The sequence below is a fragment of the Branchiostoma belcheri genome, unplaced genomic scaffold (assembly GCF_001625305.1).
Source record: "Branchiostoma belcheri isolate BF01 breed outbred unplaced genomic scaffold, Haploidv18h27 scaffold696, whole genome shotgun sequence".
In the NCBI taxonomy this organism is placed as follows: Eukaryota; Metazoa; Chordata; class Leptocardii; order Amphioxiformes; family Branchiostomatidae; genus Branchiostoma; species Branchiostoma belcheri.
Genome location: NW_017804349.1, coordinates 1287 through 16641, shown reverse-complemented (window position 1 = coordinate 16641; position 15355 = coordinate 1287). Strand labels below are relative to the sequence as shown.

General features: G+C 43.1%; 2 protein-coding genes across 2 annotated transcripts; one reads left to right on the top strand and one right to left on the bottom strand.

The window, feature by feature from the left end:
- The first annotated feature begins 303 nt into the window (after positions 1-303).
- On the top strand, positions 304-1759 carry LOC109484267 (lisH domain-containing protein C1711.05-like). The gene is made up of 2 exons (XM_019787524.1): positions 304-814; positions 1707-1759. Exons 1-2 carry the CDS (start codon positions 304-306, stop codon positions 1757-1759), a joined length of 564 nt encoding a protein of 187 aa, XP_019643083.1.
- Positions 1760-6261: 4502 nt separating this feature from the next.
- On the bottom strand, positions 6262-15011 carry LOC109484266 (NXPE family member 3-like). The gene is made up of 6 exons (XM_019787523.1): positions 14949-15011; positions 13543-13797; positions 7648-7976; positions 7103-7326; positions 6927-7007; positions 6262-6791 (listed from the first exon to the last, which is right to left on the bottom strand). The coding sequence occupies exons 1-6, from the start codon at positions 15009-15011 to the stop codon at positions 6262-6264; spliced, it is 1482 nt and encodes a 493-aa protein (XP_019643082.1).
- Between the last annotated feature and the right edge of the window lie 344 nt (positions 15012-15355).

Here is a 15355-nt window from a genome sequence, read left to right as displayed (position 1 = left end):
CACAGATACAAAGATGGTTTGGATTACATCGGAGAACACAGAGATGACGAAGAAGGGCTAGTACAAAATGCTCCAATCGCTTCACTGTCTCTCGGACAAAAACGAGACTTTATTTTCAAGCACTGTGATGCACGCGGGAAGTACAAGAAACGTATGATAGAGCCGATTAAAATAGAATTAGAACATGGTAGCCTCTTAATGATGAACAATCCAACCAACCGATTCTGGTTTCACTCGCTACCTGTCCGGAAAAAGGCAACAGGAGCAAGAATAAATATGACCTTCAGAAAAATAGTCTTTGCCATGTCTCACGCGTGCGACATCTGTGGCAAAGAGTTCAGTCGAAAAGCCAACCTCGTCCGTCATCGCGACACGATACACGGAGACGTGACGGACATGGCTTCGGGAGAAGAGGTCTTGGACGCCGAGACAGGACAAAACCGATCCGCTGATATCTTTGACGACACCGACAATTCATCCGAGGAGGCAACCACCGAGCATGACACGGAGTCGCTGGAATCTTCCGAGGAGGAGGTCTCGACGGTGTCACAAGATGACGTCTCAGAAGATGAGTCTGTAAAGGATTCTTGGGAAGCAGAGTCAACGACAGAAACCGAAAGCGATCAAAGCGGTTCTGAGAGCGATGCAAGTTCGACCGTGTCTTCCAATTCCTCTTCCTCTGATGAGTGTGAAGAGTATGGTTACGACAGCGGTGACGAGGAAGAGCGGACGCTCTATCGAGACTGGTCCATTCCACTCAAGCACGAACCGGGCGATGTCCCTCAACGTGTGATCAAAGTGACAAAACGTACTGGTAAAACGTTTTATCTTGTAGAGTTCGCTGCCATGCCTCGTTACGATTACAACATCGAGTACAACAAGAGCTGGGTCCCAGAGCAGACATTGATGAAAAAATACGGACTACCTCGTCAGAAATAATACAGCATCGTCCTCCTGTCGACAGGACTAACTCTACCTAACGACGTGTCGTATTGATATTATGTTTGATGAGTAACGTATAGCTATAGTTGGCCTGTGCATTTCTTCCTCAACACTGTCTTGATTGAAGTGATGACTAAAGTGTGATGAAACCATACTCTTTCGTATATTTGTGTCGAAGTATGCAAGCATGCTACGGAAGTGCGTAACAAAGATATAGCATGTACTAAACACAAGTACACTCCCTCCGATGTAAAGTGTACATGTATACGTATGTTTGCATTAAGCATACGTGTATGTATGTGTCTATATAAATATACATATATCGATATAAACGTGTTGCTCCGGAGTAAAATATCACTCCGAAGTAAGTATTACTCCTTAAAATATTACTCCGGAGTAAATATTACTCTGTTTTGGAGTAAATTGTTTATTCTGGTGTAAGTGTATTTGTAGCAGCTAAGTATAGTTGCCATGGTTGTCGGTATTGTGTATTCTTACAACTCATGAATCACTCATGAGTCACTGATCCATTACTCAAGAGTAAATGTATTTACAATATGTTGCAACATGTTGCACACACACACACACACACACACACACACACACAGTGAAGGTTTGCGCAGACACAAAATGCTTTCCTTACAGTGAAACACTTTATTCAAGAAACATTCTGTAATTATAATTCACAGTTCACATTAGAGTACTATGCACGGCGGTTCTTTCACAACACATACAACATTCACAATTCACATTTCATACTACAGCGTCCTACGAGTTCTTTGTCAACGGGATCTCTGATCCAGCAAGACACATGTGACCTTCACAGTTCTTCCTTTTCTTTGATTAGATCTCATACATACATACATACATGTATGCATAGTTGACATAGGTTTACATGTGTGTATATACAGACAAAATAGTCGCGCAAGTGACTCATTCATTGCTCGAACGTATACGCAAATAAAAAGAGTCACTCGTGAGTGACTCACTCATTGAGTCACTCGTGAGTGACTCATTGAGTCACTCGTTGCATTGCTCTGGAGTAAATCCTGCTCCGAAATAAAGAGTCTGTACATGACCAGACTTGCCCGATCACAGACACACCCACCCAAGTAGCCAGTCAGTATACATTCGTACAGACACACATACATAGGCATACAAACCTCAGCATAAGGTCTTTGCCTGTGTTCCAACCACCAGGAAGCTTTAATCGTTTTCGATTTTCAATACACAATGGCTGACTGGATAACATCTTTGTCAGTTGGCATCTTTCCGTTCTCCATAGCCTCCAACACCTTGTCCACCGCTTTCATCTTGCTTTCAAGGTCTCACGGTGGTAAAATCTGGGTTGCAAAGTTCCCACATGCCATAGAACCCGAACTGTGTTCGATCTGGGCAATTCGAATCGAACCCGCGTTCTATTTCGGGGTCACCTGCGGTCATTTACAGTAAAGCGGCAAAACAAGCCCTTCTGTCTCTGTGCCGTGCAACAGATTAAAAAAAACACACTTTTCTATAGATACAAACAGTTTCCTGGACAGTATATGTCCGCTATCATTTTTTTGTGGACATGTAACATGTAGCGAAGCTACTGTCGTATCCTTGGGTGACCTTGAATACTGTAATGATTCTTTACGCCAGTACGAATAACACAATGCAGACTTTTGGTCGACTTGACATGTCTGCAAAACTCGTTTTAACCTGCAAGCACGGAAAGTCAAGCATACCCCATTCACGGCTCACAATGACCGTAACGGTTGTCCCGAAAATCTTGTTTTAGGGATTTTTGAAAAATGGCCTCAATCTTGAATTATGGGTAATTTAGTGCGAAAAATGTAAAAAAGATCATTTTTTCACCAATATGTCGACAAAAACTAGACTTAAAATCAGAAATTAAAAAATCCCTAAAACACGATTTTTGATCTTATTCCTAGTCGTCGAAAAATATAAAAATCGGGAATCTGGGGTAATATACGAAGCCAGGTTAAAACGATGTTTGCCTAAAAACATGACATGACTTGTGGTCGGGAACCCGAAAAAAATTTCTTTCGGAGTGAAATTTTGAAAAATCAATGATTTAACATAAACAGCTAATATTAAAAGGATGTCAAGGCAATAATTTCATTTTGATTTGACGAAATTTACCATTAAATACTTTTTGTTTATTTTCAAGTGTTTTACTGGTAGGCTAAAATCGGCCAAAATAGCGTCTTGTAACCCGATACCTTTTAGAACGCGCCTAGCAATGGGAAAGAATACCGTAGTGACAGACCGCCGTGTCTTCCCATTGCTGAACTGTTAAGGCTATGCCTCTCTTCATTACAGGGTCGGTGGCTGGGGCTCCGTATGGTCTGTAGTGCTGGTGTAGGGTGATGGATGTCTGTCCGCGCAACATCTGAACTGTCACGTACTTTTCAGATCCCAGGTCATACATTTTTGGCTCAATCCTCCCGAAGTAGTAAGGGATGGTATGGCACGAAGCGTCCAGGATCGCCCCCAGTAGCGGAAGTGCTTTCAGTTTGGCCCACTGCTTAGGTGTCAATGCAAGACCTTTCTTCCCGGGTCTCATCGTGTTCACGTCAGCTGGGTCTGGGTGGTAAAACTCTCTCACGTTTATTATCGGTTTATTCCTGAACATCGCTACGGTAAGGAACACATTGTCGCCCAACGGTAGACGTACTTCATGCGGCTTCAAGTTGGTGTTCTGACTGGAAGGCGCTACTTCGCTACAGAGGATTTCCTGGACGCTGGAGAGGGTGGCCCCAATGGCGGTGTTCGAGAGGACCGCTCCGGGCTGGACGATCTGCTGATGTGCCATGGTTTTCGGTCTCGATCTTCGCTCCCTGTCCACGGCTTTGGACGCAGGTTTGTCTCCGCAAGTGGGACTGGTTTCTCTCCAGTTTCTGTTGCCATTTTATACACGTTTCTGACCGACACCCACAGACCTTCCACCAATCGCCGTGAAGTACGCCACCTACTTCACATGCAAACCAATCGACTACTCCGGATCCTCAGAGCAAGTCACCAACGCTTGCCATGCCGCCAATCAGCTACTACAGAGGTTGACGTTAACCACGCCCCCACTTCATGATGCAATCCTGACGGTCCCGCTGTTATGTTGAATAGCTTACTGTCAAAGTAACAATGTCGGTAGGCGTGGTATCATCCTTCAAAAATCGTTGCCTTGACGACAGGTTTCCCAGGTTACCGGGGTCAAAAGTGCACACTGACCTTTATCTGACCCGCAATTTAGCTCATTAGCTAAAATCTGCATACATTCGCCTACATTTGCATACATCTGCATATCCTTAGCATAATGACGGTGACCTCTGACCCGCACCGCCTCGCACCGACTGCACCGCCCGAATAATGTACATCAGCGTGTCGACTGTATACTACTAACGCACCTGTCCTTGGTGCTGAAAACCATCCACATACTGTTACACATATTGTTATACTTCCGATGCTGGTTTTTAGTCGTCAAATCGTTGCGCCACAAACTGAACTAAACGCGGACTAAGGATAATAGGCATCTTATCAATGGTAGGTCACTAAGACCCTTCCCAGTTATCTATGGCGCCATCACAAAGCATCCTCCAATGGCAGGGGCAGCGGCTCCGAATTCCTTCTCCACCCCTTACGGATGGAGAAGGAATTCGGAGCCGCTGCCCCTGCCATGGGAGGATGTCACAATGTCAAGAGCAAAGTTTTTGTTCGTAACGTTTGTTACAGTACGTTCTGGAACGACTTTATTATTTTTTTTTTTTTATATATTCCGAAACATGCAATCACAAGACGCGATGACGGCACACTCAAGTTTTTTCAACTTATATATTAATGCCGCCACCAACACAGGGACAGTACAATACTCATTTACACATGAGCGAAGTGAGGAAAGTCGTGTAAAGTGCCTTTCCCAAGGGCACAAGATCGGTGGCATGTCAGGACTCGAACCTGGGGCCTCTGGTTCCGAGTCGAGAACGCTTCCGCTACGCCACACGACCCCACTAAACGACTTAATTTAGTAACCACGGTGTAGAACAACAACAAAGCACAACTTTGCGTTACAAAGCATAGAGCACGCGGTGTTACGTGTCTGTGCGTGATTTGCGACCTTTTAGACCATTTTCCTCTGATGAAAATGGACCGTAGCCGACCGAGTTTGTTGCGCAGGGGCACAGCCGCCTTTCTGGCCGTCGCCCGTACTCGGGTGGTGAATCCGCAGACCGCACGCAGAAAAGGTTTTACATGCACTTAAGCGACGGTCACAACTCGCCGTACGTGCTTCTGCGTGCTGTCTACGTTCAAAAACATGGGCAAGCGTAGGGCATCCGTGCGTGGTGAGTACCACCGCCGTACGGAATCCTACGGGTTTGGGAGCACGCAGACACGCCGTAGAACTTTAAGTGCATGTAAAACTTTTTCTACGTGCGGTCTGCGGATTCACCACCCGTACGTGCGAGTACGAGCGAAGCGCGTGCCCCGTACGTGCCGTGCGGAAGACGTACGTGTGAGTACGGCCTCCTTACGGTAAAGTTGCAATCGCACAGAGATCGTACGTTGTAAGCACGTACAACTCACTTACCAATTGCGCCACGAACGATGCACGCAACCGCTCACGGCCAGACTTGGCGTGCAGACCACACTCTTACACTTTGTGCAACCAGGCGAGTGACGTGCGAGTGACGTGCGTAGACGCCACTCCTTCCCCACGTTTTCAGAAAAAACGTAGCAGACGTAGCCTCCCAAAAAACGTACGGAGAAAAGGCACGTACGGCGGGTTGTGACCGTAGCTTAAAAGTTCTACGACGTGTCTGCGTTTTCCCAAATCCGTAGGATTCCGTACGGAGGCGGTACTCACCACGCACCTGCACCACGCACGGATGCCCTACGTTTGCCCACGTTTTTGCACGTAGACAGCACGCAGAAGCACGTACGGCGGGTTGTGACCAAGGCGTTTCATTTCAAACATATTATTTCTATTATTTGACCTCTGATCTCAAATTCGTTTCTTTCTCTATGATTGATTCTGTTTCAAGTTGCTATAATTTCAGTATGATTTGCATGTTTTATTTATCATTATTGCTAAAAGCAATTATTATCATTATTATTATTGTTATTTCATTGTATTTCTTGGACTCCAGGAAAAATAGTATCGAGCTGACTTCGAAACTAATGGAGATCTAAATAAACAAACAAACAAACAAAAGCTTACAGAGTTATGCCGCCCACTTCCACACTCACTCCTCCATAGCCAAACGGAAAACATAACCTTCTGACGAAGATATTACAACATACATTTGCATCATTTAAAACCTTTCAAAACTCCTCCTGTGGACAGATATGAGAAAGCAGCATGTTAAGTTGACTGTCCACCATGGTTTGGTCTGGGTGCACGTTGTCTTTTCCCGGCTGACACACGCTCATGTCCCACGTGTCCAACACAACCACGTCTGGATCCGCCCGGAACATCTCTCGTATCACCTCCGTGATCTGGTAAGCCAGCCAGTCGCTTCCTAGCAGGTAGAACTCCAACTTTCCTCCAGTATGCTCACGTGTTGTTCCAGTTCTCACGAAAACCCGCGTGCCGGGAGCCCTGCGCTTGAGACGGTGTATGGCGGCCCGTATGGCGTACAGTCTGGACCGGAGCAGTTCTAGCGGCTCTGCCGTAAAGTGAGCCCACAGACTCAGGACTATTACCGTGTTTGGGCCTCCTGGATTGGTGTCCAGCGTTTCAACAACGTAGCGGAAGTCATAGAAGACACACCAAACGCTTCCCTGTACTGGGAAGTGGTGAAACCGGTAGCGAACAGAGATGTTCCATTGACTGTTGTCTCCTTCCAAACGAGCTGCAGAAACAAAAATGTTCAATTCATTGAGACTGTCGGCATGACGACTATACATGCATCACTTTGACGATGTTTGGCAGGCGTATCTTAGAACGAAATAGGCTCAAAAAAGCTATTTAGGAAACATTGACAAACCTATATAACCCTTGGTCTTGTTGTGGTTCAACGGTACTACCGTCAGCAATCGCAGGCCCCATTGTCTGATGGTGGAGTCACCTAGAGGGAATAGAAATAATCGAATTTAACATTATACCCAATGGACTGTATCTAAGATATCCAGAAGCGCAATCATCAATACTAACGATGCGTACCTTGCATGTACACGGTCCTGTTAGCCAGGCACCGCCGGATGTCATTCTGAGTGAACACTCGGACATTGCAGACGGATGACGTCCAGACCTTGCCTGACCAATGTCCCAAAGCTGCAGACTTGTCCCAGGTACACGCTGGAAGGTGTTGAGGTGTGGGAAGTTCTGCTTTAAGAACGTGTATGGGCTCCTTCGGGTCTACTTCAAGTTCCTCCTCAAGATATGGCCTGTGGGGTGTGGAAACTAGTCATGCATTTTTTATAGCCTTAGTTGTATTTTTATGCATACAGTAGATATACATTCAAGGTATCAAGTTTCCAAAGACATTTACTAACCTGTGCATATTTATTCAGAGCATCATATGTATTTACTAATCCCGCTACACCCGTTGCGAGCATCATGCCACGTTTAAATTATTCAAGAGGACAGGATAAGAATGAGAAGCTCTCAGCAATAGAATAGACAGGAGTACTGGTGTCCTGGTATTTCATTTCACTTAGACATTTCGCCGTTGGAGTTGCATTTGTAACGTACAGTTGATGACTTACTTTTGAAAAAGTTTCTTTTCCTCTTCAGACAATACTTCCAGTATCTTTGCCCTACTCTTTCCCGAGTCCCATCTGCACCTTGATATGGCGGAACACGGAATGTTGTCCGGTTTCTCACAAATCCAGGTCCCGTTCACGTCTGACTTTGAGAAGTCGCACTGTTGGTGGGGCAGTAGGCTGGTGTCGGCAGAGCTGAAACACTGTGTTGTGTTGGTGGCGTTCTTTTTCTCGTCGACGAAACTACAGGAGAATATTCTCTTGTTCGGAACTTCCCGCACTCTCTGTAAGACCTTCACTGCCTCGCTTGGGTGGACAAGCTGAATCTTTATCTGATATAGAATAATAGATCAGGCAAAGGGTTTGTACGTTTGGAGTAGAAGTTACGCACCAAAAGCCACATCCTTGGCAGCAAATATCGCATACGGTACCATCTATATACTATAATATTGTATATGTACGATTTGGGGGGTGTTTCTCGTGCAACGCATCATGTATATCACACTGCGGCGAAACGCAACGAATGCGGTATGCCACCGCAGGGCAATAAAAGGCAAGGGTCTATGACCTGGTTAAGACATCAAATCATTTGAAAATATCGTGTAAAAAATGCCAGCAGGACAAGAGTTAAGAAGACATCGTTGTGCATACGAAATCTGATCACAGAGCACAATATTAACAGACAGCATTAGATAAACAGACAATAACGATAATAATGCAGTACCAGGGGTGCCAGAGTATACAGTGCAAGTTTACGAAATATTTTACGGAATACAGTAATACAATCGTATTAGTATATAGTAGGGGGGCCAGGTGAAAATTTAACCCTACCTATACCGGGCTTTTTTTGACATGGGGGGACCGGGGGGGGGCTCTTTTGACCCCCCCTAAGAACTCGCGAACGGTATGTCGTATGACCACCTAATTTTTAGAGAATGGTGTACTAGTAAAAAATTATCATATCTACAATTTCTATGTCATTACGACGTAATATGACGTCATTATGACGTCATTAATGTGATTTTATTGGCCAAAACCGTCTAAATAGGTTTTTCCTTGAAAACTAAATGATATACAACATAACTGTACCAAAAGTGTTTATGACAGAATATTATGGTGTACTAAGTCTTATGTTGCCCATAGCAACACCGGTGACGTCATAAGATGACGTCATGCATATTTAAGATACCCGCCATCTTGGATCATCAATCTTGACTTTTCAGAAATAGTTTTTTTCATGATAAAGCCTAAAATACATTGTAAACATACTAAAGACCTTCATTTAAACATTTTTTGGAAAAAGAAATGGAAGTATTGATGAAATTTTAATGAAAAAAACCTGTATATACCTGTTCTGGTTTACTACTACTACTACTTCTAATGATATGGTCCGCCATCTTGGATTCAAATTAGCATAAATTATGCATATTTAATTATAAAATTTACATAAAATTATATAGGATGCTATTAATATGTAACTTGACATAAAACCCATAAAATTCTATTGTTGAAACAAAAAGTACTAAATTTAGCAAAAAATGCCTGTCAGAAACCCGTTGCCATGGCAACACAAAAATTATTATCATATTCCAATGATAGAGAATTGTTGCCAGCAATATTCTAGGAAAAGTCACCAAGTTTGGCCGTTCTACGGCTAGCCGTTCAGACGCTAGGTGACATCAAAGTTGCCGCGGGCACTTTTAGCCCCCCCCCCCCCGGAACCTCAATTTCCCATCCAAGCCAGCCTAGCGGGAACCAATAGGCGGGCAGCATTTCGGCCACACCCACAACCCGAAGATATGGTTGAAAAAGATGTTTCTCAAACTTGTTCAAAAGATACATTTGTAAATTGTTTTCAGAAATTCTGTGTCTTTGATGTGTCTTTGAATAGTTGGAGCAAAATAACTACCGAGCCGAGTTAAACCATTTCGGCACTGGGCTTCTGGTGCTTACGTCGGCCGCGCGGCGTACAAAACAGTATCTTAGGCCAAGTCTTTGTCTGTGAAAATGTAAGAAAAGAGGCCTTGCAGTCCTGTCCTGCCGATACCTTGTTGTCCCGATTAAACTTTGTTACCCAGGCGGTATGATCTCGAAAATATGAGTGGCAGCATCTCGATACACTTTTTAAAGACAAGGTTTGATTTGCCGATTCCGAGTTTCCAGTACTGAAGCCGCCGACACACCAAGTGTTGACGTACCTTCGGCACTGGAGATCTAGGACGGAAGCCGCCTCACCTCTGTATACCAAGTGCTGAGAAAGGAACCCGTAACTTCGGTACTTGCATTATTTTCACCCCAAATACACCAATTCTTACATTGTTTATCTGACATTTCCAACTCCGATTACCTGTCGCGCCGTACCGAAGGATGCTGTTCAACCCCATTGTCGAATGGAATCGACCGCAAAGTGGGCGTGGCGCGGAATGCTGGTCACCCATTGGTCACCGCTAGGCTATGTGGATGTGAAATTGATGTAGCCCCCCCCGGTCTAGGTAGGGTTAAAACTCAATGTTTTTCCTTCAAATTTTGTAGGTGGATAGGGCCTGTCACAAGGATCACAAAACTGCTTAAATTTTTGATCTAGCATTTTCCTTCTTAAGTTATAAATTTTTGAAGTATTATTTTTTTTGCTATTTTTGTAGAAAAATCGCGTGATCAAAAGGTCATGAACTTTGACCCCTTAAATAGCAATACCCCGAAACTTTTTTTACCAGTTTATAAAGTACGCACGATTCCACTTATCATAAAGACTTCCCAGTAATATTTATACCTGGGCCGCTACCAGCCTTGGAAGTTGCTTATTGATTGTGCCTGTGACATGTCAAAGGTCAGCCGAGCTAATCTCATTTGTATCGAGCGTAGACTATTTCAATGTAAATATACGTATTGCTTAACAAATAAAAGGAAATAACTCAATTTGCACATTCTTGGTTTTATTTTGACTTCAAGTCCTAGCTGCCCTGCAGTTGATTTATTGATGTGATTATTTACAAATAAAGTTTTGAACCACATTAATTTACATAATGTTACATTCCTACTCTTGATCATTTTGTTATAAGAAAGAAATTCAGAATGCAAAAGTAATCATGAAAATTAATTTCAATTGTTTCAAAGGTGCTTAAAGTCAAAAGGGATGGTACAGTGCAAGTCTGTAACAGTGTAACCATGGTACAGAAAAAAGTCAACTTTTAGTTTACAAATTATAATTCTGACCAAGGATCCTTGTTCAGACTGTCTGTGAGAAGTTTGTAACAATAACTGTCCTCAGTTCTGTTCTGTTTTGGACACCCTGCATCTTCCAATGACTGCTGCTCCTGCTATGTCAGTTCAGTTTGCCTGTTGCACTGTGCAGGTGCATTGCTGTCATAGCCTCCAAGTTTCTGGCCAGGATGTCTCCTATACGCTTTGCTGGGATGTCTGCTTCTTCACCATCATCTTTTCAGTCGTCTTTTCTTTCCTTGCAGTCTCCGTATTTTCTGTCACGTTTACTCTGCTTCTACAGTCTTCGAATTCCATGCAACCTCCATGTACTTGCAGGGCTCAAAACTTAACAGTGTCCCAATGGCCAATGACCACTAAAATTTAGGCTGAGACAATCAACATCAGAAATCAACATCAGAATGTCAGCCCTACTTTTGTTGATCAGGCACACGTCTCAGCTTTTGGCTCAGAAAAGCCCTCCCCAAATTTCTTGTCTACTCTGCACTTGTAGAATGCCTGGGAGTCAGAACGTAAGCAAATAAAGTTGACAAGTTGTTGTCATAAATACTTCCCGAAAAACAGGTTCGAATAGTTCAACCTCACTTCGGCACAATTGAATTTTTTTGGGACAGTGCTGGGACAATAAGATAAAATGTTAATTTCCAGGCCTGGCATGTCTCTCTTCTCTGGGGGAAGAGATAGACACCAGTTCACTGTCTTGTTCTACGTCATGATGACCCTAGGCTTGTTTCTCTAGCTGCAGTTGTGATACCGGGTCTGATCCTGTGGTCACGGTACAGCTGAGCACAGTCACTCTCATTTGCTAGTTGCAGGTAACACCAGGGCCCTGTACATGTTTCTTCACTTACATGGCCCTCTAGAACATAATTTGGTCGTCATGATACCCTGTTTAATGAAGACGTGCCCGACATTTTCCTCATCTTTGACTTGAAGGCAGGGTAGAATCATATCCCAGACAGTTTCATCCTTTTCTGCTTTTTTGCATGGGTCAACACCTGGCACTTGACTTGATTACTTGTCAGCTGCTGTCTTTTCATCTTGGGTCAATACAAGCTAAGACAGTTGTCAGTTCTCAATATAGTTGAATATATCCCTCACAAGACTCCAGGTTGTCTGTAATAAGTGGAGGCAACATGGACCTGTCAGATTATCTCTCTTAAAAAATCATCATAATACTTGTGCTGTAACAAAAACAATTACTGTAGCTGTAGCAAATATTTTTGTTTCGCTTTAAAAACTAAAATAAAAACAAAATCATTGACACACCATAGTATATTCATGCCAAAGCTACAGAAGTGTTTGAAATATTCAGATCGATTGTGAGAAACATGGTCAAAAGAAACAGTTTGTAAAAAGTCATTTCCGAGCCCCCCTCCCACCCTAACACTAGCGCGCCCAAGCATGATTTTCTGGACCATTTATTTTGCAATCAAATCTAGTTTAGCATTAAAAATCATGCCTAAAGACTCCTAGGAAAGTTGGGGAAATGTTTTGATTGAAACCTACCGGGAATCTTCTCCTCGTCCACCAGCGATCGCATTTCTTCTGGGGCAGGCTGAAGCTAATGAAGACCATGTGCGCGCCATTATGGACTAGTTTAATCGCGTGGCCGGGGGTGTTCCACATAGTTAATCTCCACAAATGTTGTTTTAATAGAAAGAAAAATGTACATACTTCATATTTTATGCAGTTTCTGCAGGATTTTACTCTTTTCACTTTATTAGGTATTCTTTAAAACCGAATTCTTGAAAATTTTGGCCAAAAAAGCTTAGCCTCGCAGGAAACCTTTAGGCTTTATCATGAGAAAAAAACTATTTTTGAAAATTCAAGATTGATGATCCAAGATGGCTGATATCTTAAATATGCATGACGTCATTTATGACGTCACCGGTGTTGCTCTGGGCAACATAAGACTTAGTACACCATAATATTCTGTCATAAACACTTTTGGTACAGTTATGTTGAATACCATTTAGTTTTCAGGTAAAAACCTATTTAGACGGTTTTGGCCAATGAAATCACATTAATGACGTCATAATGACGTCATATTACGTCATAACGACATCAAAATTGTAGATATGATAAATTTTCACTAGTACACTATTCTCTGAAAATTAGGTGGTCATACGACATACCGTTCGCGAGTTCTTAGGGGGGGTCAAAAGACGCCCCCCCCCGTCCCCCCATGTCAAAAAAAGCCCGGTCTAGGTAGGGAGATATGGCAGTTTTTCCAAGGAAAATGTCTTTTTTTCCCGTTTTCTACACCAAACCCTGGGGGGATTGGCCCCCCTATATATAGTGCAATTTTACTAGTAAAATGGCACTGTATACTAGTTAAGTTGCACTGTACACTAATACGATTGCACTGTATTCCACATTCCGTAAAATTGCACTTTATTCCGTAAAATTGCACTGTATACTAGAAAAAGGGCACTGTATTCACTAAAATTGCACTTTATTCCGTAAAATTGCACTGTATACTGGTAAAATTGCACTGTATTGCCTAAAATTGCACTGTATACTAGTAAAATGGCACTGTATTCGATAAAATTGCACTGTATACTCTGGCACCCCTGGTAACTGTAAGCTGGAAAAACGTGGTAGATATATCAAAATGTTGTCACATGTACCCAACAGCCTCACCTCTTCCCGAACAAATTCCTTCACTGTACTTACCAAAACGCCCCCTGCCCAGTACAGCGGGAACTGCATGGTGTAGACACCGTTACAGTGGTCAGTGACGTTACCGGTGCTAATGGCCTGCGGCGAACGGTCACTGCTGACTAGTCTGGCCCGGAGAAAGTCTCCCCCGTACGTCTTTGGCCTTCCTTCTCTGTCTCTTGCCACCACCATCACGGTAAGAACGTCTCCTTGGTGATACAGGCGGTCTCTGTTTAGGACGACTATGGTTGTAGTCTTCGGGCACGTAACCTGCTCAAGGTAGCAAGCTTCAATCTTTCCAGCGTTTTGAGCTTTAACTTTTTCATGGTGAGGAATTGTTGTTTTAGTGTTAGTTTTAGTTGAGTTGTGGTTTGCGGACGGTCTTGCTTGTTCCTTTGGCGGCGGCTTCGTCCAAGTGCTCTTTAGAGGTATTACTAACGTTTGTTTCCTTATTCCAACATTCGACCGATCCAGCACCCGGAATTCTAATGTCTGTGTGACATAAGGAAGATAAAGAAAAATAATGAGAACGAAGTGATATAGAAGGTTTTATTTATTCCAACATGAAATCACAAGACGTGGTAACGGCACATTCAAGTTTTTTTTTTTCAACTCATATGATGACGTGTTAAAGTTCGGTTGTATTCCTCTGAGTTTTCCGGAAAAAAAACAAGTTTTGACGGTTTTATCCCCCCAAAATCGCATAAATTACGTAACAATGACGTCATACAACGTCATAATTACACAAAAGTTGTTGTTATGAATTAATTTTCTTTAATACAACATCTTTCTCTGGAAATTTGGTGGCCGTACGTGGTTGTTGAGTTACAGGGGGCGGGCCTCAAAGCCCTCCCCCCCGGTCTGAGCATGCCCACAAAGCCCGGTGTGAATAGAGTTAATTTGAATGTGTTGACTTGGACTTCTCGTTCAAACTACATTTTATCATCTGAGGTACTATCCCAACATATGGTACTAGTAACATGAAGAGTAAAAGAAAATAAAACAATAAGGCCACACCGACTTAATTTTATGGATGACATCCTCTGAAGACCCCCAAACTAGAGCGCGCGGGCGAATGAAATAAAAATTCCGGCCAAAAATAAAAAATACTACTAAACCACAGGAATACAGAGCTGGTATTGTGAATTTGCGGCAGTACTTAGCGACGTATACGACAAGCCGGCACATGCTGGCTTTTTGCGGAATTTATGAGTCGGCACTGTACGTATGTACTGAGTTCTGAGTCGTGGAGCTTCCGTAGCCTGGTTGCCCGGCTCCGTATTGTCACTATAACTACCATGGACTGGCCTAGAGCCAGGCCAGAGCCTCGAAGGACGTGATCTTTTTTTTTAAATGCGCGCGCGGATGTCATCCATAAAATTAAGTCAGTGTGGCCTAAACAAGAAAAAAACATAACATACCGTAAGGAAAATCACCACAGTAATCAGCACGGTAAAAGCCACATACTGCCGGGCACTGGCCATCGCGTGTTATGCAGTAGTGGTGTCAGGTACAGTTAGGAGCTAGAAAGATAGTCAGATAGTCAAAGTTTATTGCACAATAATTGTCACGGGTACAATGTATGGCAAATAATAATGTTACTAGTTGCTATGAGTCTATCATAATGCTACATATATGGTCAACGGTTACTGTGTTTGACAGAGTGTAATAAAGAACTGCTGGCTAGAAAATAATTCAACTCTAAACGTACATGTACGTTCTACATTACGCTAAACTATACTTATAAAGGGTACAGTGAGCAGTTGTACCTGTACAAAACATGTTCTATGACTACTAAGTTACTTGCCAGGAATGTTACAATTCTACA